General features: G+C 43.9%; 1 protein-coding gene across 6 annotated transcripts; it reads left to right on the top strand.

Annotated features, from left to right (window-relative positions):
• Positions 1-5,193: 5,193 nt before the first annotated feature.
• On the top strand, positions 5,194-25,292 carry OTULINL (OTU deubiquitinase with linear linkage specificity like). Of its 6 annotated transcripts, none has more exons than XM_027451716.3 (10): positions 7,519-7,653; positions 8,267-8,366; positions 16,314-16,444; positions 16,617-16,776; positions 16,882-16,913; positions 17,011-17,102; positions 18,914-19,063; positions 19,884-20,012; positions 22,173-22,445; positions 23,325-25,292. In XM_027451716.3, exons 3-10 carry the CDS (start codon positions 16,402-16,404, stop codon positions 23,502-23,504), a joined length of 1,059 nt encoding a protein of 352 aa, XP_027307517.1. In that variant the 5' UTR covers positions 7,519-7,653; positions 8,267-8,366; positions 16,314-16,401; the 3' UTR covers positions 23,505-25,292. The 6 variants fall into 6 exon arrangements, with proteins under 6 accessions (XP_005022983.2, XP_012958267.2, XP_027307517.1 ...); XM_013102814.5 differs by lacking the exon at positions 7,519-7,653 and adding an exon at positions 7,709-8,071; XM_013102813.5 differs by lacking the exons at positions 7,519-7,653; positions 8,267-8,366; positions 16,314-16,444 and adding exons at positions 5,198-5,420; positions 5,857-5,980.
• The last annotated feature ends 2,365 nt before the right edge of the window (positions 25,293-27,657 follow it).

Here is a 27,657-nt window from a genome sequence, read left to right on the forward strand (position 1 = left end):
GGTTAAACCCCAGACTGGTTTCTGACCAGGAAAATATGAGGTATGGCAACTGGCTGGAGCATGCTTGCCACTCTGTCAGCCACGTTTACACTGCTTTTTTTGAAATGTGTCAATTAATTCCAAGAACAAGCCAAATACGACGTTAGATTTGGAGGGAAAGAAAAAAAAAAAGAAAAAAAAAAAAAAAACTTTCAAAGGCTATAGGTCTCTGTACAGAGCCACCGGCTGTTCAGCTCTCCAAATCTGCCGCCACCTGCAGCCGTATCATTGGCATTTTAGGCCTCCCACTAGTTTGACTATACAAATGTCTCGGTGCCTACTGAGCTGCTCATTTGCAGCCAACATATTGCCACTTAAAAGTAGTTGCTCGTTTCTGGCTGAGTTGCCCACTGGGCTTTGTAACAGCGCTCTGTGTTTGTTTGTTGAGCATAAAGTATTTTACTACCGGGTGTAGCTCTTTCTGAAGTCTGTCTCCTGGAAATATTTTCACTGAAAGGAAGTACAAATACATTATATTTACCTTGCCATGATGCCGTTTTAGTCATGCTGTTTGAGTCATGCTAGTACGTTTTGTGCCAGAATAGTACTCGAAGGTCAGTGGAGTAGGGACTGCTCCCGTGTTCACTTGAGAAAAATAAAATATAAAAAAAAATAATAATAATATAGAGGAATAAAATACATTTGGTGGAAAAATAGCTTCACTAGCAGAAGCTGGAGGTGTGCATTTGATACTTAGGTTAGATCTAATTTAGGAAGAAAGGAAGAAAGGAAGAAAGAAAGGAAGAAAGGAAGAAAGGAAGAAAGGAAGAAAGGAAGAAAAAGGAGCAGAGGAGAGAAGAAAGGAAATCCAGCGCCATTATGCTTGTATGACCTGTAGAGGAGTGCTCCAAGGCATACTAGAATAGCTTACAGTGGATGGAGAAATAAATCATACTGAGCTTTTTGAAACAACCCGAAGGTGAGGTATCTGGGGAACATGAGACACTTATTAGCAGAAGAGAGTCCAGGAGCAAGGCTCTTTACCGTCTCAGAGCTGTGAGGCTATATTTAACAGGAGCAATGGTTGTACATTCTGTTCCTCATTGGTTTCCTGCTGTCTCTCTGCTATGGCAGATTCCTTTCTTCACAAAAATGGAAGTTTAGACGGTCTCCCTTTCATTTCTGCTCCCAGAAAATTTGTCATGCCTTTAAGCTGTTGTTGCTAAAGTTAAGTTTATTAACATATGTAGAAATCACTTAAGCTTTTTTAAACAAAGCTTGGGACATAAGGATCTAATTACGTGATAGTATAGTTGATAATCATTTTAAATGTAAAATACCCCATAAAAAGTTGGTAGGAGCTTTGAGTATCTGCAAGCTGTCAACTACAAGTGCTACAGAAAGTACCATTATTCTGATGTAACATAAACCCAGGTTGTTCAGAAGATATCATTTACTCTACAAATGATACGGAGGAGATAACAGCAGAATCCAAGGGACAGTTCTTCTCTTGAGCTTAGGAGGGAGATTACTGCTTTGCTCTTCAATTGCTACCCAAAATCCACACTTTCCTTCTGTCAAATGGCTGCAAGAGGAGGGTGCTGAGCATCCCCTGCAAGCAGGGGGATCCTGTTCTTATTTCCACTGCCTGAAAAAGGAGAAGAGGGTGCTGCTTGTCCACACAGCGGGTGCTGAATGCCCAGCTGAGCAGTCTCCATCACCGTGGCATTTTCAGTATTTCTCAGTGCTAATCTTCAAGCTTCACTTTTCAGATGGAGAAAGCTTCCTATTCCCTTTCCCCTTTTTTATCAGGTGGTAGAAGGATTTGCTGAAGATACATATGATGCAGGCGAGTGCAAAAACAGAATTTCATCCTCTGGACTCCTGCCTCGCATCCCACCCCGTGGGTGGTGACTGTTAGGAGATGGGGAGAAAAATGGCAAATAGAGCCAGAAAAAAATGGCAAATGGAGCCATTCCCGAGCCCTTGTCTCTTCATGACCTTTCCATCAGCTCTGTTGCTCCTTTGTGCACAGGCTGCTGCTTTCTCTCTGTGGCCTAGTGTTACATCTGGCTCATTTTCCTGCTTGTTGCTAACTTTCCCTCTGAAGGAAGTTCATTCTTTGCACTGATGGCATTTCACATTTTGGGTTGGGGTGGCTCCTTCCTCTTAAAAGAATGAGCTCTTTTCTTTCCCTTAGTGGTCCGGTTTTGCTGTTTTAACACAAAAACTGCAATTCCTAGCAGAGTTGACAGAAAGTGGCTCGCTCCTTCTACTTCAGAGGGGAAATACAAGGAGGAGGGTGCTCTGATTTGGTTCTGGAGTCTTAGTGCATCACTTACAGCTGCTGGGTCTTAAAATACTTACTTTTATTTGCAGCTAAGCACTTATGACAGTGAAACATATATCTTTAGTCATTGCAAAGGCAGGCACTAACACTAGAAAAAAAAAATCTGTGCTTTGCTTCTTTCTTTATGGAGAAATAGCAGAATATGGAGTCTTTGCAAGCTGACTTCTAAGGAGAAAGAAGCCATGCTACGGACTCTTATCACAAGTAGGAAGTATCTTATTTACAAAGAGCTGTCCAAAAGCAAGGCCTGTCAGAGGTTTTGCAACAGGGATTCCTTTTCCCAAAGGTGCTGATCTCCTGTGCCCATACTCAGGGCACAGAGGGCATCTCTGTGCTAACAACTTGCTTGATGCTTCCAAAATCCTAATCTGCCCAGAAATTAGCAGGTACTGATGCTAGGTTCATTAATAGTCTTCAGAAGGAAGAGGATAACCCCTCATCCCACTAAGTCACCTCTTGTGCACCTGCACAGGACAGCACCTCTCCTGCCCCTGTCCTCTCCTGCCTGTGGCAGAAAGTTGCTGACGATGAAGATAATTGCTCCTAACAGGGTCATTTTCTTCCAGGTAACAGAGAAGAGGGTGGGAGAACTTGTGATGATGGGACAAAAATGTCTACCTACAATTGGAGTTTGGGGGTTTTTGTTTCTGGAACCTTAGTTAGCTTCCAAAAGGAAGGGAGGAGACAGAAAGAAAGGAAGCAGCTGGCTTTGGAGCTCAGTAGTAGAGATGAAATTGCCTGCAACTCTGGGACAGCTCTGTTCGTTGCATCTCTACAGTATTGGTGCTTAAAATATTCAGGTAGCTGGGTGATGTTCTGACACAGCACGTTTGGGTTTCCAAACTGCTGGTGGAGGACCGAGAGCTTTCCTATTGTTTGCGAGCAGGGCAAGGAGCCTGTTGAGCTGTGGCAAAGTCAAACGCTGAGCTCGCTTTCTGCATCTCGCAGAACCACAAGGGAATGTCACGGGTAGGAGAGGCACGCTGATAACACCAGCCACAGAAGTGCGGGGGTGGACAAAGGAAATTTCCTCGTCAGCTTGTGAACATGATAAAGAGTGCAAATACGCAGGCATGCAAACACTGGCTACTTAGCAAAACACAGCGACTCCGAGCCTGTGGGTTGTATTAGCCCAGGTGCTCACTGCCTCTGGCACGCCGAGCTTGCCATCTTCCACTTTGGGGTATTCTCCCCCTTTTCACCATGACCCTGCATAAATCTTATCAATGATCCTAATAAAAAAAAAGCACAGGGTGTGTGGAGGAGGGATTTTATCCTGCTTTTTATTATTTTGGTGTGTTTGTATGTAACTTAGTCCAGCTGCAAAACTCAGCTGAGGCTTTCCTGCAAGGAAGGGCTGCTGAAGGTCTTAGTCTGTCCTCTGCTTCCTTTTGGAGCTCTGCCTGTCCCCTGCCCCTGTTGGAGCAGAGATGATCTCACTTTCCAAAACTTCTCCAAGTTCCTGGATCCCTGCATCATACAGTTCAGAATCCCCAGTATTTTCACCATGCTCCAAAGATGCTCCCAGGACTATAGAAGATGTGCAGAGCTCATGCAAATATTCATGCCCCAGGACAGCAGGAAACTGAGGGAATCCATGCTTCTCCTGCTTGGATAAAGCATACAGAGTTGATAAATAGTTATCCAGGTGAACCAGTCAGCCATGCTTGGTTGAGAAGTACATTATATGGGATAAAGGATGTGGAAATTGAAGAAAAGAGACTGAGTAAGCAGTGCTAACCATCCACAACTGTTTCTGGCAGGGGCAAAACAACCTACCAGGCAAAACGAATTAGGAAGGTGGACACAGCAAAAAACAAAAACAAAACAAAAAAAAAAACACCTTCCATAAAATACTTGCCTATATCCATACAAATATGGGCATATCATACAGATATACAACCCACTTTCCCAACTGCACTTTCTCAAATATCCATTATTGTTTTAAGCAAATGCTCCTGATCCAAGGATGTTAATGGAGGCACATTTTCAAAATTAACTTAACAAAAATAGCATAATAAAAAAAATAAAAATGTAGGCAGGGAAATCAACATTCCCGTGACAGGGAAAATGTGAGTCAGTAACCATACACATTCCAGCATTTTTTTTTAAATCCATCTGCAATGTGGTGCAACAGCCAACAGGCGACCAATCTGGCAAAGCAAATGGTTGCTTCCATGTCTGAAATAGGAACTTGTGGGCATTTTCAGAGCAGAAGACTGGATTTAGTGAACTTGTAGGCTGCGGCATTGCAATATATCTTCCTACATTACTTAATTACAGTGTAATTAAGAAAGAATTAGTAGCCTTTGGCTGTTGAGAAACCACTGGCCTCATTTACCTTAAAACAAGTGAGAAGGGGATAGGAAAGAATCTCTCAAAGGACTCTTTTCTTACTCTTATTAAAAACCCCGTATCTATGGTGTGAATTAATCGTATCATCTGTGTAAACTTTACTTTTATCCATGGTCCCCACCTTTTACCCATGGTCTCTATCTTAAGGGAGATGGGTTGGTTGTGTGGAGCACCTCTTCACAGTCCCGGTGTTTCTACAGAAGTACCTTGACTGCGTATGTTAAAGACGTAGTAATCAAACATGACCTAGGAGTTGAAAGGAAGAGGCAGCACCGAGACAGACTCTCTGAAGATTACTACTGAGATACAGCCCATGCATGGGTGGTTCATCACCGTTTGAGGTTCACTCCAACACTCAGACAACTTGGAAGATGCACAGAGAGGTAACAGCTTGACCTTTACAAATAGCTGAGTTATGCTTGATTTTTAATTTTTTTTTTTTCTTCTTGTGGCTTGGATATAGAGAAGCATACACAGCCTGGGTGACTTTGAAAACTTGAACGGAAATGAAACAGGAAGTCAGATCCTTTCACCGTTTGTTGATCTGTAAAGACGAGCTCAGCCTGTAAAGCCTCATTTTGTCCCCAGCACGAGAAGCTGGGGAGAGAAACCCAGCTGGGAGGATACTCCGGAGAGAAGATGCAGAGGCGACATGACAGGATTGCAAGCAAAAACAGAGACCAGTTTGCTGAGCAAGAAAAAAGAAGCAGAATTAACCACTCGAAGAGAACAGTTGGTAAGTTCATTGAGCTGTGCCTCTAATTTTGGCATCTCACCAAGCTGCTGATCAACCATAGGAAGCCTTTGTGATGGAGATCATAGCTGCATGGGCGCTACCTTTACCTTTGTGTTGGACTATACCTACCTGAGTAGTAGTAGTAAATTATAATATACAGGGAAATTGTTCCTGACTGTTAATAATGGACTTGAAAAACTGAAGGCTGAAGCTCTCATCAGCTCTGTACCTAGATTTTTCACTTTTACTGAGCTGGATACCGTTGCCTTTGTCTCAGTGAATATTTTCAGCACTCTTTTTGAATTGTTCAGGTTCTTTGGGCTGTGGTTATAATCCTGCCACTCATCTGTAGACAGGAACCAGAATATGCAGTTTCTTCTGCTGATGATTTGTCAGTTTAAGCAGAGACAGCTAAAATGTCTTCATACTCCCTCAGTGCGGCTTCCAGTATAAGCTTTTGCTGTGCTTGCTCTGGAGTCCCACGTGGGTACAAGCAGAGGGAGGTCAACACAAGTCATGCTGCAGCTTGCAGATGCCATCACCTGGAGAAACGCACCAAGGTGAGGTTCGTGTTATGGGCAAGTTTATAACACTCCCCTAAAAGCAGGAAATATCATAAATATCCTGAAGCAGTAGAGGTTTGCCACTGGCACGTAGCCGTGCCTGAGCATCATGAATATGTGCAAAGGGCCATAAGCAGAAAGGTTGGAGGATGAGACTCAGGCTCAGGCTGCTTTCAGCTTTTCAGTTTGAGCTCCTGGAGCTTCCCCGTTGTCCCCATGGAGCTGCTGCCTGCTCCGCAGGGAGGCGTTACTTCTGCAGAAAAAACTCGAGCACACTTTCTAAATGGGGCCTTCTCTAGCTCCCTGCATGGGTCTCCAGGGTGTTTTGGGGAAGTTCACAAGCTTTCTGAGCCCTTGTAGCAGCACAGAGAGACATAGGCTGTTCTGCAGATTGCACCGACGTGGTGAACAGATGCCCTGAGGGGAGGGCAGAGAGGAGCTGGGAAGGGCTCACTGACACAGGCCTTGGTCCGCAGCTTTAGCACTAGGTGTGTTTCACCTCGCTTCCCCAGTGAGTCAGCAGCCAGATAAACATTAACTATCACGCCCAGCTGCGCATGGAAGCCATCTATTAAATCCCAAGACACTAACACGAGTCAGAATGGGCAGAAAGAGGACAAATTTGGGCCTGGATGGAGCACAAAACCATGAAGCGGCACTGAAACCGGCCTGCTGAGCGTGGGGGGGAGCAGCGCCTGGAGCTGGAGCCAGAGGGGGAGACTGAAGCCTGTGGGTGCCGAGGTGGCATTCAGGAATATTTTATTTTATTTTATTTTATTTTATTTTTATTATTTTACTGTTATTATTTCTGAGAAGGATTTTTCTATGGAGCAGCACAGAGTGCTGTGCAAGTGGCAGGTTTGTGTCTTTGAAATCAAGTACTTACTGTCTGTTCATATTTTTTTGTTGTTGTTTTATTTTTCTTTTAAAACTTAGATTTTCTTCTGCTTGTGTGATCCTTCTCGTGGCTTTCTGTGAGCTTGCACTTGACAGGTTTGTCCCCAGCCCCGCTAAGCTCCTGAAGGCAGCCCTGTGAGCTTGTCCCAGCCCCGGGCCGCAGCGAGCTGCTAATAACTCTGTGAAAGATTTAAGCCTGCGTCACTGGCTCAGCCCATTACAATTCCCTTCTGTTTCTCCTGCAAAGTTCCCGGGGGAGATGAAAGAAAACTGCTTTTTAATGTGTAACCAGAAAAGGAATAGCTCTGCTCTATGCAAATACCCCAAGCCGGGGATGGGGCGGGCTGCAGCCCAGGCACTGCTGCAGGGGAAGGGATCTGGCAGGGAAGCTCTTTCGGGACGAAGGCGCTCCACCCTGCTTAATGAATGAATTAGTGAGGAAACGAATTTTTAATGGTAGAAAAAAAAAAAAAAAAAGCAAAAAAAAACAAAGCACAAAATGACTCTGAGGTCACCAAGCTGCCTTTACACATCATGGTTTGACCTCAGGCAGAACTTGGCCTCCCTTGGGGGGGTCCTGTTGCTGACAGAAAACACCAAACAACCACCCCACAAGTTTGGGGGGGACAGAGAAGGGGGGGACCCGGCCACGTCCCCCCGCCCCCGTCCCGCCCCCTGCCCGCCCGGGGCGGTGCCGCCTCCGCCCCATGGCCACCGCCCCATGGCCTCCACCCGCCGGCCTCCAGCCGGGCTCCGGGCGCTGGCAGGGAGCGGTGAGGCCTGTGTGGGGGGGATTGCGCGGTTCCTTCTCCTTATTTCATTATTATTTATTATTGTCGTTGTGGTTTTGGTTCCCGCGAGGCCGTTTTTCAGGCGAAAAGTGGGATGATCGGGAGCGCTGCGGGGAGGTGGCTGTGGGGCAGGGACAGGTCTCCTGAGGGAGCGCCGCCTGTGGGAGTGGGTCTGCTTGTGTGGGGGCTGTGTGTTTTGGGGACCCCGTGGGAGTCCCTGCGAGGTGTGTGTGGCTTGTGGTGGCTCTGCTGTGACGGTATGTGTCGCTCCGTGATGGGTGCACCCGTGGGCTCCTGCGGGTTTCATGCATTTGGCTCTTGCTCTTCTCATTTGTCTGGGTTTTGCTGTGCCGGATCTGAACCCAAACGCTGCCCGCTGGCTTCTGTGCCCATCAGGCAGGTGAGGGTTTGGGGAAAAGGGGATCAGAAAGGAGCATGTGGGAAGATGCATGCAGCCCTTCGGACCCGTGGCGTGTGGCTCTCGGCACCGCGTCCTCTGGAGCCCCGTCGAGTGATGCCGTGGGCGGCAGGTGCCGGGACACCTTTCAGCCTCCTGGGTACCGCTTCAGCCCTCGCTTTGTGCCGCCTTCCACAGGATCCAGCCATCTGTTCCCTGAAGGAGCCCCGCGGACTTAATTATTACACCTCCATTTTCTGAAGTGGAGAAAGAAGCGGCTTTCGGGGGCACTGAGTGGGTGAGTTTTACTCTTTCGTGGTGCCAAGTGCCCTGTTGCTAACTAACGTGTGGCAGCACGGTTATCCCCACTTCCGTCCTCTGACCCGCTCCAGTTTCTGCAAGTGATGAAACAAAAGAGGTAAAAAGCGTGTGACACAGGAAAGAACGATTCGCTTCGGTTTTAACACTCACGAAACTGTTGGCTCGTCACTCAAGTTTGTTCTTGCATGCTGTTACTGCTGGGCACGTAGCTTAGTAAGGAATCAAAGGGGACACCATGAGGAAAAGCTGCTGGTTTGCATATTTATACGATCTACTAACAGTGTTGCTTAAGCATCACATAAATTCACATAAAGGGTGAAGTGTTAGAACTGTTTTTCAAGGGTAAAAGCAGCAAGATGCTGGTCAGCATATAAATTACAGGTGCTTTTCAGGTTTGACCTTCTAAAATATATATATATATATATATTTATTTTTTTTTTCATAGTTCTGTTTTTTCCTGTTGGGATATACGTTTTGTCATGTTGTTTTACTTTTTGGACCAAGCTGCCTGACCAGGTGGTGTGGCTTTCCCTCTCAGGATCAGGACTTTCTGTCCACCCCGTTTCTTAGATACCGCTTCCAGGTTAAATCCTCAGCTCCTATCTACTGAGGCTATAATAACAAACATTAACAGTTTTTTTCGGTAAAGCCTGCAATTTTCCCAGAGCTTAATGTCTGAAAATGATTGACCTTGCGTGATTACCCAGGCAAATGAGTTAGAGATTTGAGAAACACCTCCCTCCCGTGCTTCCTGGCCCCACACAGCTGAGCCGTGGGAGTCACAGTGCCAGATCACGCTAGGGCAGAGGGGGATGGCTGTAATTCAGCTGTTGTGAAAACACGAGGGAATAACCAGTGCTCTGGTATCAAAAGGTTGTGCAGATTTGCTGCTGTCATTACACCCACATAACTGAGTTTGTGAGTGTGATTTAGGTAGCATAAAGTTCGTCTTAAGGAGCTTCTTAGGTTCCTTTTAGTTTAAGCTGGGAAACTCTTTAAAATTACCATGGGGCCCCGTTAGTCCTATTATATTTGTGTTTTTATTCAGCCATTCTGACTTCTAAAAGAGTTGTAGTGCTCCTTAAAGTCAAATGCTCGTCAGAGTTGCTGTCTGGTGTTTAACCCTGCATCATTTAAGGATCCATTTTTTTCTGCGAGGGAATTTCTGGGAGCACAGCAGACGTGCAGCAGCATCCTGCCTGCACTCCCAGGCCGATGCAGCTTTCGTGTCAGGAGCCTGGCAGAGGAACAGGGGACTTGGCCCATGTGCCCTGGTGCTGGGATTCCCGGCACGGCAGAGCTGGGTGCGTGGCTGGGACACCAGAGAGCAGACACTGCATCATGCCGCCTTCCAAAATTGCAGAGAGAGAGCTGCTCGTTAGCTAAAACATAATTGTTTCCCGATGGAAAGCCCAGGACTTGCGTGTACCAGGCTCAGCGACATAAGAGGGGTTGTTTGTGGCTAGGGATCTCGTGCCAGTACCGAGGTGCTAGACAGAGTTTAGTCTGTGCGTTGCGTGGCTTGGTGTGAGGGGAGGTTGTTTTCCAAGGAACGGTGTAACTCACGGCTGGGTCAGCTGTCAGCTAAACCTGCAGTAAGTCGGGATTTCATCCCGGTGTGAGAAAAGGTGGGGACAGGGGTGCTGCTGTCCTTGTCTCGAGAAGGATCCGGCAAGGGCAAACACTGCCCAGTACTCCAGAGCAGCAGGAGAGCACTTCCTGAATTTTCTGAAAAACTTTCTCTCAGCAACTTCTAGTTTCTTTGTAGCCTTGTTCTGTCATTATGGTTTCTTCCTCATTTTTCACTGCTGAGGACAATGCTGTCTAGTTCTGGCAGCCTCAGGATCCAGAGCCCAGCATTCGGGGTTTCCCTATGGCTTGTGCTGGACGCTCCCGACAAGGCGAGGAGGGGTGTCCCGAGCTCCTGTCCCCGTGCCACCAGCAAGGGCAGCTGCCACTTGCACCGTGTGGCTGACAAGGCTGCTTGTGCTGCCCAGAGACTGCTTTTGGCTAACATTTATCAGGCTGACCAGAGAAGCTGTGTGTCTTATTGAACTCAGTCACCTGTCGTTCTGCAGACTTGGATGCTTCCCTTAGGGCTGTGTGACAGGGATGTCCCCCCAGCTTCTCCCGGTGTTGTTCTGAGCGCAGCCCGGAGCGCTGCGTGTCCCTGCTGTGTTTGCGCTGGAGCGACCTGCTGGCTTCCTCAGCGCCCTGCAGTTCTGGTTTCGCTTCGTATCACTTCCTGTGCACGAATCTGAGCTGTGGCATGCCTGCCAAAGGGTGAGGTTTTAAAAATAGGCGCTTTCACATCACTGGAGATCTTCTAAACACGGCGCTGCCACGCTCCAAGGTTGGAAAATGGCCTGAAATTCTGTGTATCGTTTCCTCAGTTTCCAAGCGAGAAGAAGTCGTGCCTTTGCCAAGTGCCACCCCCTCGAAAAGAGCTCGATATGTGAGGGTGACACCCGAGTGTATTTTTACAGGGCTGCATCCTCTGTGCTTCACGTGGAGCTCCCAACCTAGCTGCCAGGTGCTGCTGCAAACACCAACAGCATGGGCTCTGCAGAAGAAAGCTGGAGCTGTGGCTTTCATCAGGTTGGATGTTGAGAGGAGGACGGAGATGCAAGACCAATCCCAGTCACTTGTATTCAAAGTGACGACTGGTGTTTTGCTTTCTGTTGCTTTTCTCTTCTGTTTTTAATCCATCTTGGGAACGGGGAGAGAGGCGAGCCGAACTCCCAGGCAGACAGATGGTGGTGCTGGGATAACCTCTGCACACACCTCCTGGGAAAGCACGGGGATGGTGATCTGACCTGCCGCCAGGAGATGTTGCTTTGTAATCCTTACGAAAAACACACGGCTCTGCGTAGCACCTCGTTACGTGCAGTTTGGTAGGCTTTTGGAGTCACAGGGATGCTGATGGGACTGACGAGCTGCATGGATGCAACCTGATCAAAGGGGCTGGTTTTTGGAGCAGGATATTAACAAGCCCCTGATGTCAAATGGATGCACTGCCTGTAAGAGCAAGCAGCTGTTCCTGATGGTGCTCAGGGGGTGAACAGGCTCAGACCAGTTCATTTTTTTGTTGGTGGTGTTTGTCATGGTGCTACCCTGTTCTTATTGCTAACGTAAGACTTCAGCTTTTTTTCCAGACAGAGGCTTCAGCTCTCTAGACAAATCAACAGAAGAACCCAAGGCATTCATATGACTCCGGCCTATTAGCGAAACTTAAGCGCAAGGAGACATGCAGGAGGAAACTATTTACTTTGCTCTGTCCGTTTGGGCTGAGCACAGGGAAAAAAAAAAAAGCATTAGAGAACCCATTTTGAGGAGTTGTGTCTGCAAATAGATAAAACAGAAACAAATGTGAGTGGCTTTAGGGATGACTCAACGTGCAGCCCAACAGCAGGCAGAATAAGCACCCTTGGAGTGGGCTTCCTTGAAAGAATGGGTTTAGAGCTTTTACGTCAGTTCGGCCTGAAGTTTATAGGCACTAAATCGCGTTTCTGAATGAGGACAGATGTTTTTCCACAGGAGGGAGAGAGAGAGAAAAAAAAAAAAAAAGGAGGACTCAGCACAGCAGAAAATTCAGAGGCTCCTTCTTTAAAAGGAAGTTGATTTTATTTATTTTTAAATCATGGTTAAGAAAAAGAGATTTTAAGAAATAGTTCGGGTTTTTTTATGGTGTAAAAGCTTTTTGCATATTGCTCTGGACTGTAAAATCTCTGACGGCTTCTCTCATGTGTTGTTTTTTTCTTACGTAGATGGAAGTGGTGTTGAGCTTGGTTCGTCTGAAGGTCCCGGCTGGCACCCTGTGCCTTAAGAAAAGGAAACTGAGTTATCCAGGAGATCACGCACTGACCTTTCCTTTAGTTCTTGCAGGAATCTGTAGAGAAGAAGTGGTGTGTGTGGGCTGAGGCACGCATTAATACCTTGACTGTGTAGCTGAGGTTGGTTCTGGGAAGGTAACTACAATGGGTTGTGCTTCAGATCATCACGCCGCTGGTGGGAGCTCCTCGTGCCTGCTGCTGCAGAGCGGGAGTAGGCGGCTGTCAGAGGGGGCTGGGAACATTAACAGCAACAGCCCAGCTCCTCTTAAAGACCAGGGAAGCCAAACGAGGCTGCCTGCCTTTTTCCTGAAAGACCTTTGGGGACGAGGGCTGAGAGGACATCTGAGACTCCTACACGGACCAGCTGTGTAAATAGAGGCTCCCTTGCCGGTGATGGGCCTCGGTGCTACAGAAACAATTCGGTTTTCTAGGTAATTGCATGATTCTGGTAACAGCTTGGGGCTGGGGTTTTGTTTAATTTTGCTGGGTAGAAGTTGAGATGCGGTCAGTAGACACGGTTTAACTTCTGGTAAGTCGCTGACGATTCCTGTCTTTGCCTGTAAATGGTTCCTTCCCTTCTTATCCCGAGCAGAGATCCTAATCTCCAGTCGTTGCATGAGAACAGCCGAAGAAAGTTTGCTCAGCGGGTTGACCTTGCTTTGCTTGGTAAAGGAAGGGTTTCCGAATGAGGTGGTTATTGAATACCACATGTTCGATCTGTGCTGGGCTTGGTAGTTTCTCTTATTTATTTATTTATGGTGCGGTGCTGATGATAAACTGGGAAATCAAAGTAGTCACTCGGCACCGCTTAGAAAGGCGTGCTTCTTGCTCTTCAGCTGTTACAGGATGTAATCCATCATAGCTATTAAATACGTATAATTAATAGCTTTTTGTCTCTTCTGGCTCAAAGGGTTGAGGTGCATGTGCGGATCCGTGTGCCACTCAAAGGACGGCTGTTTTATAAGGATCGGTGGGACCTTGTTCCCATAAAAGAGGGAGTTAGCAAGTTTTACGCCATACCCTGGTACTTGTGCTACATAGTTTGGGAAAACAGAACGTGCCACAAAGACAGCTCTGCAGCACAGGAGTGCAGGCAAACCTGGACCTCCTGGTGTCAAGACTTGCTTCTGTTACTTGAGGTATTTAAGAAATTCCTCAGCTCGAGGTTCAGGAAAGCTGGAAGAGGGTCTGATGAGTTCTGCACTTTTTAGCGTAGGGTTAAGGAATCCCAGGCTCTCTTTCTAGCACTGGATCCAGGAGAGGAGTGAAAAGGAGGGTGGTATGGGTGGGCAGCAGGAGCAGATGCTGCAGATGTCTCTTACTCGCCATTTTTCTGGCGTTTTTTCTTCTGTGTGTCTCTCCTGCTGACTTCGGCAGGGTAAAACCCGCAGGTTTGGCACTAGCAGGAAGTTGATGATGTGGCACGAAAAGAAAACACGGCGCGTTACGTACTTGGTAAGACAAACACTGCTATCAGCTCCTGCTCCGGCGCTGTTCAGCCTCTGTTCATCCCAGTTTCTCCTTGGAGCTCTGGGAGATGTCCTGGGGCTCTGCTGTCCCGCGTGGGAGCAGAGTTCAGCCTCCAAAGAGATGTCGTGTTGCAGAGCAGCCAGGCTGTAGCTGTCTGCAGAGAGAGAGAGCAGGAATTGCATCCATATCCTAGGGAACGGACTGGGTTGAAAGATCCGTGGGTTTATTTTCCTGCCCCTCCCCAGCATGTTATTAATGTAATTGCGCTTCGTTTTCTGAAGAGTTTGGGAGGGGGAGGAAAGATCTACTTTAAATTGCTCTCTTTGTTAGTCCGTGTCTTGTTCGTGATGTATTTTTGTCTGCAGCACGTTGTGATCCAGCTGACACTTCTAGATGTCACTTGAATAATAAAAAAAAGTAATTAAATTTCAAAGTGTGACGTGTTCACTGAAAGTGGTAACTGAATCACCAAGTGCTGTTTGAACAGCAGCTTTCCCATGACAGGAGGGAAAGTTTATGAGGACCAGGGTGTGCTGTAATAAAAGTGTAGTGAAAACACTCCAAATCACTTGTCTGCAGATTTTCCCATCTCCTATTGGGCTTTTTGTAATGGGAAGCTGTCTCCTTGGATAACAGTGGCTCTTGCACTTGCTAACCCTGTGCCTCGAAAGGGGTTTTGTTGGACTCCCAACAACAGGTTGGTTCTTTTTGCAGGTTTAATGCCATCCAAAGCTTAGCTTGCTTGTTTTAATGTAAGAGCTCATGCGGATGCACTTCTCTCATCTTTTTTTCCTGTAAAGGAAGGTGAGGAAGAATTTTTACATGCTAGTGGGTTGTTCACATACATCTCTAGTACCCAATGAAGCAGAGCGTGTCAGCTGAACACACAAACCGGTTCCACTTTTTATGGTACCAGCTTGTTCAAAATCAAAAGAGGGAGCATACACTCATTTTAGATACTGAAATGAAAGGCTGCTGCATCTTCCTTTAGGTACCGTATGTTGAAGTTGCTGTTCACAAGTTCTGGTTGACTGTGTGGACCCAATAACATCTGTAAGCTTTTAAGGTTTCAGTCAGCAAGAGGTTCAGGTATTTATGGCTGAATGAGGTTTTTCAATGCTGAAACTTCTATCCTAAAGAAGCAGAGAGAATATATTGCTGTGACATGATCCTGCTGGGAGCGTTGTCTTCTACGAGTTCTGTTTTTGTTCTCTTGGTAGCAGTTTGGGTGCTTATTAAGAAGGCATCTCTTGGTTTCCATCAGCAGTGTGTGCTCAAAGTGGGAGTATCCCAGTGTTTCCATGAGCTGTGACATTTCTGACCCATGCAGCTGATGTTTTGCTGTCTGTTACTTGGGACCAGTCATAAACACTTCCTACAGCTTTGGATTTTTGGTCTTTTCGGTTGTGTGCATGGTTTGTGTCTGCACTTTTCCCCCTCGGCGTGTACAGGCTGTGCCAGCTAAGCACTTGTTAGTGCAGCACGTGAGTAGTAGATAAGGGGTCTGTCTTGTATAAATGGTGTTTGCAGCAGTACGGGTTTTGTGTAAATTTGTACTGGTGGCCAAAATTTTTTTCCCATTACCTCTTTATGAACACCTTTACATTTACAGCTCTTGACCTGCCTCTTGTTCAAGGTAGACACTAGTTATGGGTCTTGCATCCAGACAGCGTGCGTATGACATCCTGTAATAAAGTTTCTTAAAAATAAAGTTTCTTAAAGCTTATGAATATTGGGAAAGGCCAAATGTCAGCCGTGCTCCGACTACACGCTGCAGTGCTCATAAAACTGTACTTGTGGCTGTTGATCTCAGCGCCAAGGCTTGACTTCATCTGTAACTCTGTGACTGGATATCTGTCGGCGGTGCATGGGCTTAAGCTCCTTGGAAAACTTAAGCCCCTCTTAAATTTCCTGTTACAGCCAGGAGGGGCAGGAGTTCAACTGACATAAAACTATGCTGAATGAATTATTCCCTTCAGGAACTCTCTAGAGAATAATCTTTGCAGCCTTCTCTGGAGATGCCTTAAAAAAAAAAAAAAAAGTTTTCTTAAAATTTTGTACAAAAGCAGTGAAGAAGTTACTAACAGCAGCTGTTGGTCATAAAATCTGGGAATTTCCTATGCTCAGATTTCAGCCAGAGAATACATTTCTCACTTAGGGAGCAGACACTGCATTTGTCAGCTCCTCAGCCTCCCTACCCTCTCTCAATTCTAGGGTTTTTGATTAACAGAAGAGTACCCAACCCTTGTTTAACCCTCCCAATAATACCAGGAGATCAGCAGCAACTTGTCCTGGCTTATGTCAGTGAAGAACAGTGTGATTGATCCCTCTTTATGATCATCTCCTGAGCTTTCTACCAAATCCCTGGGGAGGAGCTTTCTCCTGAGTTTTAAATTGCTCCTAAACTTACCCAAATTGAGCCAGGAACGCTCCTTTAATTCCTGTGGCATTCATAGGATGCTTAGTCAGCTAACGCATTGCCTGATACGGCACATTTGCAGACTACAACTCCCAGGAACCTGTGGTCGTTAAAATCTTGACTTAATGGCAAAGTTACGACAGCACAAGACTCTGGTCTAGCACGTCCTGAAACAATTTTTTTTGTTGTTGTCATTGAACAGTTGCTTTGGTATTGGTCTTCTTGTGAAGCCTTCCACTCTATTTTGGCTATATATCTAGCCCTTGTTGTGTGGAGGAAATCTTGGAAGCATGAATGGTGTGCACCCCAAAACCTATAGACTTGAAAAACCAAGTAAGTTACTAAACGTATTGTGCCTCTGGCATTTCAGCTTTCATTTGAAATGATACGGTGCTTGGATGATTTTTCCTTTTGAAATTAAAAAAAAATAATAATAGAAACAAGTATTGTTAAGCAGTAAAAAGATCTTATTTTTTCTCTCTTTCTCTCTTTATCACTGTTGTAGGAAGGCATGAGGTGCAGTCCTGGACAAGAGCTACCAAGCAATCCTTGTGTCTCATGTGGCAAAAAGTGAAAATACAGCTGATGCTAAGCATGTCTTTCCTCGTCACTGTTTTTTGGTATTGCAGAAGGCTGTATGGCTTTTTAGCACAGCTATTGAAACGGTAGGTTTTTATTACACAGACTGCTGATTTTCAGTGCTGTTGCTTGTTTCAGTATTTTCCTTGGACAACTCCTTTCTGATACCTGTTTTCTCATTTGGATTTCAGGTGGAGCGACTACCTTCAAAGAAAACTCATAAGTAATCTTTTTGTTGTCATTCTCTGCTCATGAATCCCCCTGCCCCTTAAAAGCAGAACAAGAGAAGGTAACTAATCCCTGACTTAATCTTGATTTAGAGAATCGCAGTGTGTTGGCAGAAGTTGATCTACTTGGCTATAGTGCAAGAGAATGGAAGGGAGAAACCAAGCAGGCCAAACATATGAGGGAGGTAAGAGTTTAAATTTTATCTCTGTGTGCGGATGAGGGAGAGGTACCTGAGAAAAGAAGAGCAGTTGCGGAACAAGCAGCTGCTGCAACTACCAGAGCTTGCTGCAGCACTTTTTTAAGTGAAAAGAAAGATGGATAACATTAGCATGAGTCCAAGTAAAGACTGCAGTAGAACAGATCGCAATCCAGATCAGATTTTAGTTTTACATCTCCAAATTCTTCCCCACGATACCAGCCACCCAAGCAGCGGCTGTAAGTGCTTGGGGTGAGCTCCCATTACAACAGCACGAAAATATGATCCCAGGCACTGCAGCCCAAATAACTTGGCCTTAGGCAGCGCCTCCTGCATCCGAGACGCCAGCTGCATTCTTCTTAATCATTATTCTTCTCCTTGGGTTTTTATTTCTCTTACCTTGCATCATTTTAGCTGGCGTTTCTCACAGCTTAGTAGGTTTTCTTCTTAATTATGAGCCAAGGTGACAAGGTTGTGTTGTATGTGTGCTTACACCCCCATAGGCAGAAACAGCAGCTGCATTGCTCACAGAAGACACCAGGTATCACACATGCAAAGGGCTGCTGGCAGCTGCATCTTGGTGGCCTGTGGTGGAGGCAATGTGGCAGGGGGCACGCCAGGAGCCGTGGTGCACTCTGAAGGGCCCTGGCAGGTGCTTGCAGTTGCAGCAGTCCTCCAGTACCCTCATTTGTGATGGGGCTGGGGCTCCAGGAGCAAAGAGGAGCAGATATCTATTTTGTGGCTCGCTGTTTCAACTATGATAAGTGTCAGTGGCCAAGGGAGGCTTGGAGACTGTGGGCTGGAGCTATACTTTTCTCATACCACTTCTAGCTGAAGTAGCTGTCTGGGTGGTGGAGTAGTGGTAAAGCTGTTAAAGTTTAGTGTCAAATCCTAGTTAATCAGCTAACTGGGACGCTGTATCCTTGCATCCTCGTGTTGTGGTATTCCAGACCAGCTCAGCACAAATACGGCACCGGGCTGTATTTCTGATTATCTAACGATGGTGAGAACACAAAAGGAGTTGTGCTGAGAGAGATCAGAGAGGCAGAGGGGGCAGGAGATGCAGTAGTTAGGAGATATACTGAATATCTGCCCTGGGCAAGAGCTAGGGGGTTCAGCTTCAAGGTGCTGCCAGCGACTGTTTCATGGGACAGTTTTTCAGGAAGCTTTAGGAAAGGGAAGCAACCCTTGCCTTGGACCTGAGTAGTGCATAGGATCTGCCTTAAAATCCTTACAAGACCAACAAGTCTTACAGTCCTTACAGCTGCATCCTTCTTCAGAAAGGGAAACTGCATAAAAATGAGGAAGCTCGTTAAAAAGGACCTAAGGAGAGGCCTGACTCCCTGCTGACACCTGCTCCTAGCATGTGCTCCCGGTGCACCTCTTGTGCTGGCCCTGGCATTCATCCGATCCTTCTCTGAACCACCTGAACCTGACGAAGCAGCAGGGAGCTAACCCTGCAGGAAGAATTTGTTAGGCTACAATTATCTCAGCTGGTGCAAAGGAAGGGTTGGGGAGGCTGCGCAGCCAAGAAGTGGTACTGGCTGGGGTTGCTGCCACTCTTCCTTAGCCTTAAGTCATCACCAGTGCAGAATCCCTTTTAAGGGGCAGTGCCAGTTTAAAGGTGTTTACAAAAACGATGATGTTAGGCCACTTTTGTGTATATAAAACTTATAAATATAGCCTCTCTTTCCCCTAGTTCCCTCTTACGAATAGTTTGGAATTGGGCTCCAGTTGAACATGGGTTTGATCCAAGTTCTAAAATGTTTATTGCTACATTTCTTGTTGGTCTTTTTTAGGCATATAATGAATTGTTTTGGAACTGTCATATCAAGTATCTGCGACAGGTCAAGAAGGACAACTATTGCGTGCTAAGAGCAGTACTTTTTCAAATACTCAGCCAAGGCATTCCTTTTCCGTCATGGATGAGGGAGAGGGATATCTTAAAGGTAAAATTAAGTTCCTAAATCAACAGGATCTTGGGGCCCTTGCAATGCAGAAGGAAGCTTTGTTCAATGGTAAAAGGGAAATGTATGCTGTGGTAGTAGAGGAAAATTATTATTGGAATTTAAAGAGAACTTTTTCAAATTCTTTGAACTATGAAAAGAAGTCCCTGATCTAAATATAGTTGCATGAACATGAGATTTAAAAAAAAAAAAAAAAAAAGTAGGATAAATATTTCTGCTGCTCTGCTAGATGTCACTCCCTTAACACTAAAGGACTTGACTCTCCCTCATTCACATCCATGTAAAATCCAGTAGCTCGTTTGGGAGCACAGCTGAAGAAAGCGTCAAGTGTAGCTGCTCAGCGTGTTGCTGGAGCAGTGTGAACTCTGCACTGGGTTCCAGGAGCTCTGTCAAGAGACAGCAGTGGGGAGGTGGGATCGATAGCTGCTGCCTGTGGGGGCACATCTGCCAGCTGGAAAGTGTCTGGAATCCTAGAAACCTTACTGAGTTTGGATGTATCCAGCTTTCCTGGAGTGTGGGCTATATATTTTGCTGAGAACATATTTTCTTCTTTTTTGGCTGGCATTGTTTTAAAAGTTTCATAAGGACTTGGCAGTCAAGTGGAACTTCCTTAACATTTGATTTGTTCTGAAGCCTATTTCTATTTTCTGTTTGAGCTGTACAACCAGAGGGTAGAACCACATCATAAACTAAAATGTGTTGCAATCTCTGTAGGCAAGTTTATATAACTTTATGTTCTACTTCTTGTTATGGTTATGATCTCTACTTAATTAATTTTCTTGTTCTTTTTTTTTTCTTCCAGCTCCCTGAAAAGCTTTTGTATTCTCAAGGTTGCAACTGGATTCAGCAGTACAGTTTTGGTCCAGAAAGATATACAGGTCCCAATGCTTTTGGAAAATTACGCAAATGCATGGAAACATTAAAGACAAATGTGAGTATTTAGGAGGTGCTCGGGAGGCATAAAAGCACTGAGAAGTGGACTGAGGCTGAATTAGGGATCTTCACTACCTATTTCTGTGGCAGTCTGCTTCCCAGGTTCAGAGAGCTCAGCTACTGGGCAGGCCACCATTTCTCCTGCAGAGGAATTCAGTTTCTGGGGGATTCTGCAAGCTAAGTAGTTGGGATCTCCCAGCAAGTTAGAAAGGCCATCCTATCCACGGCTTTTACTGCATGGTTAGCTGCCCTTGTCATCAAGTGGTTCATGCAATACCTCATAATTTCAATAAAAATAACTACGTGCTATAGGATATCCTGCTAGATTCCCTCCCCAAATTGGATGGAACAAACAAATGGTGCATTTTCTTCTCTATCTTGACTTTCCTCTGTTCCCCTCTCGATTAAATGTTTTATTTATCGAGTTCTATTATAAGTTCTCTCTGTAAGCCAAAGCACCTAGTTACAGCAACAACTGTGTAGTTTTAAACACTATCAGTGATAGTAACCAACCATTTTAAAACAACAAAATCTTAACTAGACTTATTTAGCTATAGAAGCAGAAATAAAAAGAGGGAATTAAAACTGAGAACCAGTCCTTGTCTCTTGCCTGCAGTGTCAGCTGCCCGTCTTCTTGGGACATGTCTCGTGGTTCTTGTGCAGTTACCATCTTGTCCTAGTTGCTCTTTGTATTTGTCCTAGTTGCTCTTTGTATTAGTTTTTTGGCTTTTGTTTTTTTTATCTTCTTGTGGTTCTTTGTAAGTCCGTGTTATTTCCATAGCACTAAGCATTTAGCTGGATGCTTGTTCAGAAAAAACATTTCAAATCAGCATGGTAAACAAATCCATACAGTTTACAAATTGCTGCAGAGCAGCTTTATTATGCAGTATGCTGTTACTGACCGTGAGGTCTCACTCCCAGTTCTGTTGTTAAAAAAGATGCAGTTTGGCCAGTGGGATGAATTTTCACTTATTTTCACAAACCAATTTTTATGGTACATTTAGAGGTGTGAAAAGAGCCAGCACTGGGAGTTAGGGTTCTGTTGCATTTAACTGTCTGCTTGCTTCATTATTTAGCAGGGAAAGGACAAGGATTTACAAGAAATCTGGTGTGTTTTCATGGAGCTTGAATAACCGGATTTAGTAAATGATTCTTGGTGTCCAAAGCTTATAGGTGCAGTTCAGCTGTGGCTATGGTTTGAAGATGCAGGGAGAGTGGGCTCTGCCAGAAATATATGAAGACTTTTGAGGAATATTAGTCACACACCAGCATGCTTTTTCAAGAGGTTTGCTTTGCACCCTGAACTCAGGAGATTGAGCCTCCTCACTCCAGACTTGCCTCAGTTGACCAAGATGCAGCAGAGTGCCCAGTTGTTGGCTAAGCCCAGGGCAGCTGCTTCAAGCTTTCTGATTTGGTGTCCTGTCCAATGTTATCAGTTTCCTGGCCAACCCCTTTTCTAGGTGTGAGCACTGGTTTTTGACCCCTCTAGAGTAACACGGAGTTAAGGAGGTCAGAGGTTGGACTAGGTGATCTTGGAGGTCTCTTCCAACCTAGATGATACTGTGATTCTGTAAGAAATTCCTACCCATTGAAAACAGCAGACCTACCCATAGCCCTACGTGACCTCATGAAGCTGAACACTGAAGACATACAGATGTGTATAGTTCATAATGGCATGCTGGCATGTCCAGTTTATATAAATTCATTTTAACTGATCTGCTTCTGAGTTAGGTGTGGCATCTAAAGAATTTAAGCTAGCATAACTTTAATATAAAGGATACTGTAGGAAAATAACTAAATTTTGAAAGCTGTAAGTTAAAATCAGGCCAGGAGACATCACTTAAGCTAACCTTTGCTTATGGTTTAGTGTGTGTTTGATGGACCCACGCAGATTTTCTACAACTTTCTCGGGTACTTTTAGTAGTTACATGCCTTACAGACTCTTTACTTACAGTCACAGCTGGATTTTCTAGTGTGACAGCGAGTGGCTTTTGTATGGGGGAATTGCATTTGCTTTCTCGTAGCCTATCATTAGCATACAGATGCTTGGAGCTCTATGTAGAAAATAGGTTCAGCTGGATAAATGGAAAATGAAATGAGTAAGGTTTGAAATCTCACTGCAGAACCTGTAATTATTGTTCTTCTGTGTGCTTTCTAGTGGATTGAAATAAGTGGTACTAAAGATCACGAAGAAAGAGGAAACTTGTGTAACACCCTCTTTTCTGATGAGAGCAAGGAGCACAGACTATATGAGGCCATAAAATTCATCATGCTTTATGAAGTTGTTGAAGCCTATGAGCAGATAAAGAACAGGGAAGAACCCATACCCCATCTTTTTAGCCGCCTCCTTGCTCGGGATACTTCGTCTGACCCTTTGAGTTTCATGATGAATCATCTGAACTCCATAGGTGACTCTGGTTGCCTAGACCAGGTAATGATAAAAATGAAAAACAAATCACAATTATTCACCTAAAGACATCAGAGATGGAATATATTGTACATTATCTGTGATAATTGGCCTGTTTTTTTCTTTGGGACGTAGGGAAGTGCACTGTGGACAGGCATTTATCTCCCAAGGAGATTGAAAAACCAAACAAACATGCAATAAAGTAAAACAGGGTTGGCAGCTTTCTTGCTGGGCCAGAAATAAGTACTGTGAGCACATAGTTTAGAGCTTTACAATGGGTGAAATTATTTCTCGTAATCAGTTCCAGTTATCAAGTCAATCATTAGATGTTGAATTCCTCTTCAGTTTTATATAGCTACAGATGTTATGCTCTGTCTGGCTATGCCCAAGGATGTGAGTTTTTTCCAAAGCATTTTTCCAGATTAAGGCAGGTTTTGCAAGTAGTGTGGATGAAGAGCCAGTTCTCAAGTGTAATATGCACGAAGTACAAAGAAACGTTTCCTTTCACCATTTTATTTCGCTAACAAGTGATCACAAGGTGGCAGGCTTCCCATTTTCTAAGGTGTATCAATCTTCTAATGTTAGTCCCTTCTTGCTCCCCAGTAAGGTGTGTGAGCCGAGTTTGGGAGCAGATTATATATTGTGTAAGGTGGAAGACATGCTTCCAAAACTGCATGTGTTAGCCAGAGTACCCTAGCATGCAAAAGAGCAGTGGAAAGATGGTTGGGACACTGACAATATCCTCAATCTTTTAATTTCCTTACTTCAGTTACAGAAGGACCCTCTTAATTCTTTGTCTGCTGTTTTGAAATAAGCAAGGTGATTTGCTTTAACTTAGAAAACTGAAATGAAGAATAATCCAGGTCTAGAAATACATGTCTTACAGGCCTGTTTTATTTTTAGGTTGAAATATTTCTTCTTGGATACTTACTTGAAGTGAAGATTAGAGTTTACAGACTGCATAGGTTTAATACTGAAGAATTTCAGGTAAACTATCCAGATGAGTACCGAAGGGAATGGAATGAGATTTCCCTCCTGACTGAGGATGACCGCTATTATCACATCCCTGTTATCAGAACGTGAAGGTCCAATGACTGTGTTTTGTTTTTTTCTTTGTACAATATAGTGAGTAACCGGTTCCAGTGAATTAGGTTTCTAATTGGCAGCAGATATGCATGTTGATGATTACAAAATGATTTGTGGGTTTATTGTGTAAACACTTTGCTTTCCCATTACAGCTCAATTCACTGCCAGTCAGCCATAAAGAAGCATAAAATGTATTGTTATATACTGTCTGGGGGAAAATGTCATATTTGAGGGTTGTTGGACACAAAAGATTAGACTGCATGACCAAGAAAGAAAAGGTAACATCATGTTTTCCTTTGTTAGGCTAGTGGTTTACTCAGACAATACCTGGATGGCTTAAACTGAAGTTCCTAAAGCAATTCCTGCCTCTCCCTTTTCTGTCTAGCTAGGATGGATGAATCACACAGGAGGCAACTCCTGGGGTCCTGAGTTTATGCTCCAGGACATGAAACTTGCACTGATTTGAGGCTACCTAGCATGTGAGGCTGTAAACTGGGGCCACTGTGTAGCTAATTCAGATCACATCCAGCTTTCACAGTTGCTGCAATGTCTCCCTCCAGAGACAGAAAGAGCAAACAGCTGCAGACTGCAGTTACTTCAGACACTTGAAATTAAGCTGTCTGCACTCAGTACTGGTATCTGAAACTGAAGAAGTGTTACAAAGAATGAGAGAAAACCACACACACAAGAATATAGTGCCAGATGAAAGTTTAGACTCCAGTGTTTGAAGAAATCTGTCTGGGACAACTAAATGAGATTTACTTTATTATATGGGACCTTTTGCCTGATTCTATTTTCTAAAAGACTCAATTGTGTTTTGATTATTTCTAAAATGAGGGACCTTAACTTGAACAAATATTAAAATGATATAGTAGATCTTGCAAAATATTTGTGAAATATATTTAAAATCCCATAGGTATCAGTTATATTGAGAAAGTGGGGGTTATTAAGAAACGAAGTCTCCTCTTTCCTTGTCCTAGAGGTACAGTAGTAGGTAGGTTTGGTTTTAATTCTTGCAGGGGAAAATAGAAGCTCCTAGTAGTAATTAAGCCCCTTTAGTAGTAATTAAGAATACAAAAATGTCATCTGGGCCTGCAGGAGCTACAGCAGTTGAATGTGGTGACTAAATGGTAATGTTTGGAGTGCACAAAGATTACTCTGCTCCTTTGTGCAAAGCAATGAAATTTTATCCCTTACAGTCCTTTTATTTGTATGTATATGTGTGTATATATATATATTTATAAATACAAACACTTGAGTGCTGTATTATAGCAGGTTTGTTTCTTGGAAGCTTTTCCAAGTTCAGTTTTGTTCGGTAATTTGTAGCTTTTAATTAAAAAGGCTTGATATGTATAAGAATTTCATCTCATCAAGATCTGCATGACGAGTATTTATTTAAAACAAACAGGCAACAAAACAAAACCAACTTTTTTCACTGAAAATTTTCACTTTTTTGCCCACTTCAGATTTGGTTCTGCTCCATGTGGAGAAATGTTATAATGCCTGGGCGCAGGGTATTGTTGTCTATTTTTCATCAACAGTATGTATAACACTTGCACCTATCAATAAACTTATCTATATTTTATTCTTGTTTTGGTACAAGCAGACATACCAAAAACTGTATATTTTTATAGAGAGCTTTTTAATTGTTTGCTATTATTTATGAATAGCAATGCAAAAGCATGATAGCTGAAAGTGTTAAATTGTCAAAAAGTATGTTTATGGAATGTCAAGCACCTTAATAGAAGGGAATTAATAAAGATCTAACAAAGACAGTGAAATTTATCTCACCGGTTTGGATGTTTACATGTGATCTAAGTCACCTTGGGCACTCTGCAAGGTCAGTGGAGGGCAATGGCAGAGGAGTTACAGGCAGGTAATCAGAGGAATGGATCTCCAGAAGAACATGGTTCCTCCTCGCTGACTGTAATGGGAGCTGGCAGTGACCAGCATACAAAGACCTGGTCTAGATGTCTGGAGTTAAATTGTTCCAGGAATCCAGAAAGGATGTGCTGAAACATCAGATGTCAGTGGTGCTGGCTGAATCATGACAACAGCAGAAGTGAGACGTGAAGGAGGAGAAATTTGAGGTGAGGATATTTGCAAGTCTTACAGGTGAATTCAGAAAGCACTCTGAGAAACATTGAGACTGGTTTGGAGTTGCACTGACTTTAATCGTGTTTTCTGATAATTCATTTTAACTACGAATAAAGCAAATATTATATATGCAAAGAAATATGTATTTTATACATATGTATATATAAGTATATAAATGTAAATATGTATATATGAAAAAAGCATCCTGAATCAGTGGTTACAGACAAGCTTGCTGTAGGAATCCAGAAAGCTGAGCACTAGGACATGTACCGGAGAGCTCTGTTCTACTGATGTCAAGTGATCAAAGAGCCCTTTTCATCTTTTGAACCTGCGATTACTGCCTTTCTGCTCTTGAACTTTGGAAGCCTGCCTTTTTAAAATCACTCGTGTCCAATAACTTTCCTTTGTAATTTGTAGAAATGGGACAAATTTGGGAATGACAAGCCACTGAACACAGCGTACAGATGTCTCATGTAGATCCTTTGTATATGATGTATGTATTTTTTATTTTATCTAGTTGTCATTGGAATAAATGGTCTTCTATTGCAGGTCCAAACCTTGGAGCTATGAACCGCTTACCATACACCTAAACAGGAAGCTCAGATCAATGTGATTCAGAATCAATTGTTTGTGAAATAATTTGATCATTAATCTTTCAGAAACCTATCAAGGTCAACTTGTTTGGTTTAAAAAAAAAAAAAGTTTTAAAATATTTTTTCTAGCTTTTTTGCACTTAGTTTCATCTTTCCCCATGAAGAAAATAGGGTAACAAGACGTGGATCTTTGCACTGAATGAGCCCTCAAAGTCTCAGTTATGAGTATGAGAGAGAAGATCAGATCAGAATGACTTAAGTCAAGGCAAAAACATTTAAGCTTGTGGTGAGAATGACAGCCACAAGTGGAGAGACATTACCCTTTTTTTTAACTGCAGTATTGTAGAAAACTAAAAGTGACACATCAAAATGTGTTTATAATTCATCACTGCTGGCTTAGCAAGACAAAGTGAATTGAAACCTCAGTGGTGGGGCGGGTTTGGATTCTTCCCAAAACTTGAAAATGTATGTTAAGAATATTAAGCAAGTAGCTGAAGCAGTGTGTATCTTTGTTAAAACAGTGGGTAAGAAAAATCTTGTTTCTAAGTGACATCTTTTTAAACAACTGCGTATCAAAAATGTATGAAAAGTCCATATTTCATGTTAACTCCATAGTGCAATATTGGCAACCTGGATTTTTCTACCCTTGTAATTCATCTCTAGATAGCTTCATGTTTAGATTGTGTCTACTAAGTTGAAGCAAATTTAAAAACACCAGGTGTAGCTGTTTGTCTTGGCTGGTGAATTTCATAGAGTTTGAAGTCCTCCCTTTGAGAAGAGAAGCTCCTTTCAGTTTGGACCTGGTTTTGTGAGAGGACAGGACATGGTTCTTCAAGGAACTTTTAAAATCATTTAGGAGAAGAGCCTGGTGTGGCAGCTGGGGTTGGAGGTGTGCTGCTGCCTTAACTCATGGCATTCATTCCTGCTTCACTGCTTGGAAAAATTGGAAATATGAAAGAAGTCGGGCAGGTGCTGGATGTTTTCATCTTCCAGTATACTCCAGTTTTGCATAATTCAAAATGTAATGCCTCAGAGGACATTTAACCAGAGCTTTTTCCACGTTAGCAGAGCTTTTGGCCATGAATCAACTATTTATTGAAATGTGGTGGCAACTAATTTGAATCCACTTGTGCAGGTTTGTGAACAGCTTCTGCTGAAGTCTATAGCAAGTAGCTGCTAATAACTCTGTATCCTTTGAGCCAAGTTGCATGTTAAGCTGAATGCTTTCCCTATGGCAGTAATTTTGGGGATTTTCATACACTGTGTGCTACAAATCCTGGAAATTATCATCTTTTGAGTTATCAAATTTAGCTTTTTGCTGATTAAGGATGTTGTGTTCTTTTTACCTATCCAGTAGATGGCTTCCAAGCATCAGAAAATGTATTTCAGTAAGCTCGTTTCTGGGAATCTTCTGCTCCTGTTGCACTTACCCGGATGATGACAGTGGGTTGACCCCAGCC

The sequence above is a fragment of the Anas platyrhynchos genome, chromosome 2 (assembly GCF_047663525.1).
Source record: "Anas platyrhynchos isolate ZD024472 breed Pekin duck chromosome 2, IASCAAS_PekinDuck_T2T, whole genome shotgun sequence".
Classification (NCBI taxonomy): Eukaryota; Metazoa; Chordata; class Aves; order Anseriformes; family Anatidae; genus Anas; species Anas platyrhynchos.

Bases quoted from the DNA above. Each gene is read 5' to 3' on its own strand.
- OTULINL (XM_013102813.5), top strand. From the start codon at position 5,337: ATGACAGGATTGCAAGCAAAAACAGAGACCAGTTTGCTGAGCAAGAAA. The intron at 5,981-16,616 runs GTGAGGTTCGTG...TCACTGTTGTAG, and splicing joins ACCTGGAGAAACGCACCAAG to GAAGGCATGAGGTGCAGTCC. The intron at 20,013-22,172 runs GTGAGTATTTAG...TGTGCTTTCTAG, and splicing joins TGGAAACATTAAAGACAAAT to TGGATTGAAATAAGTGGTAC.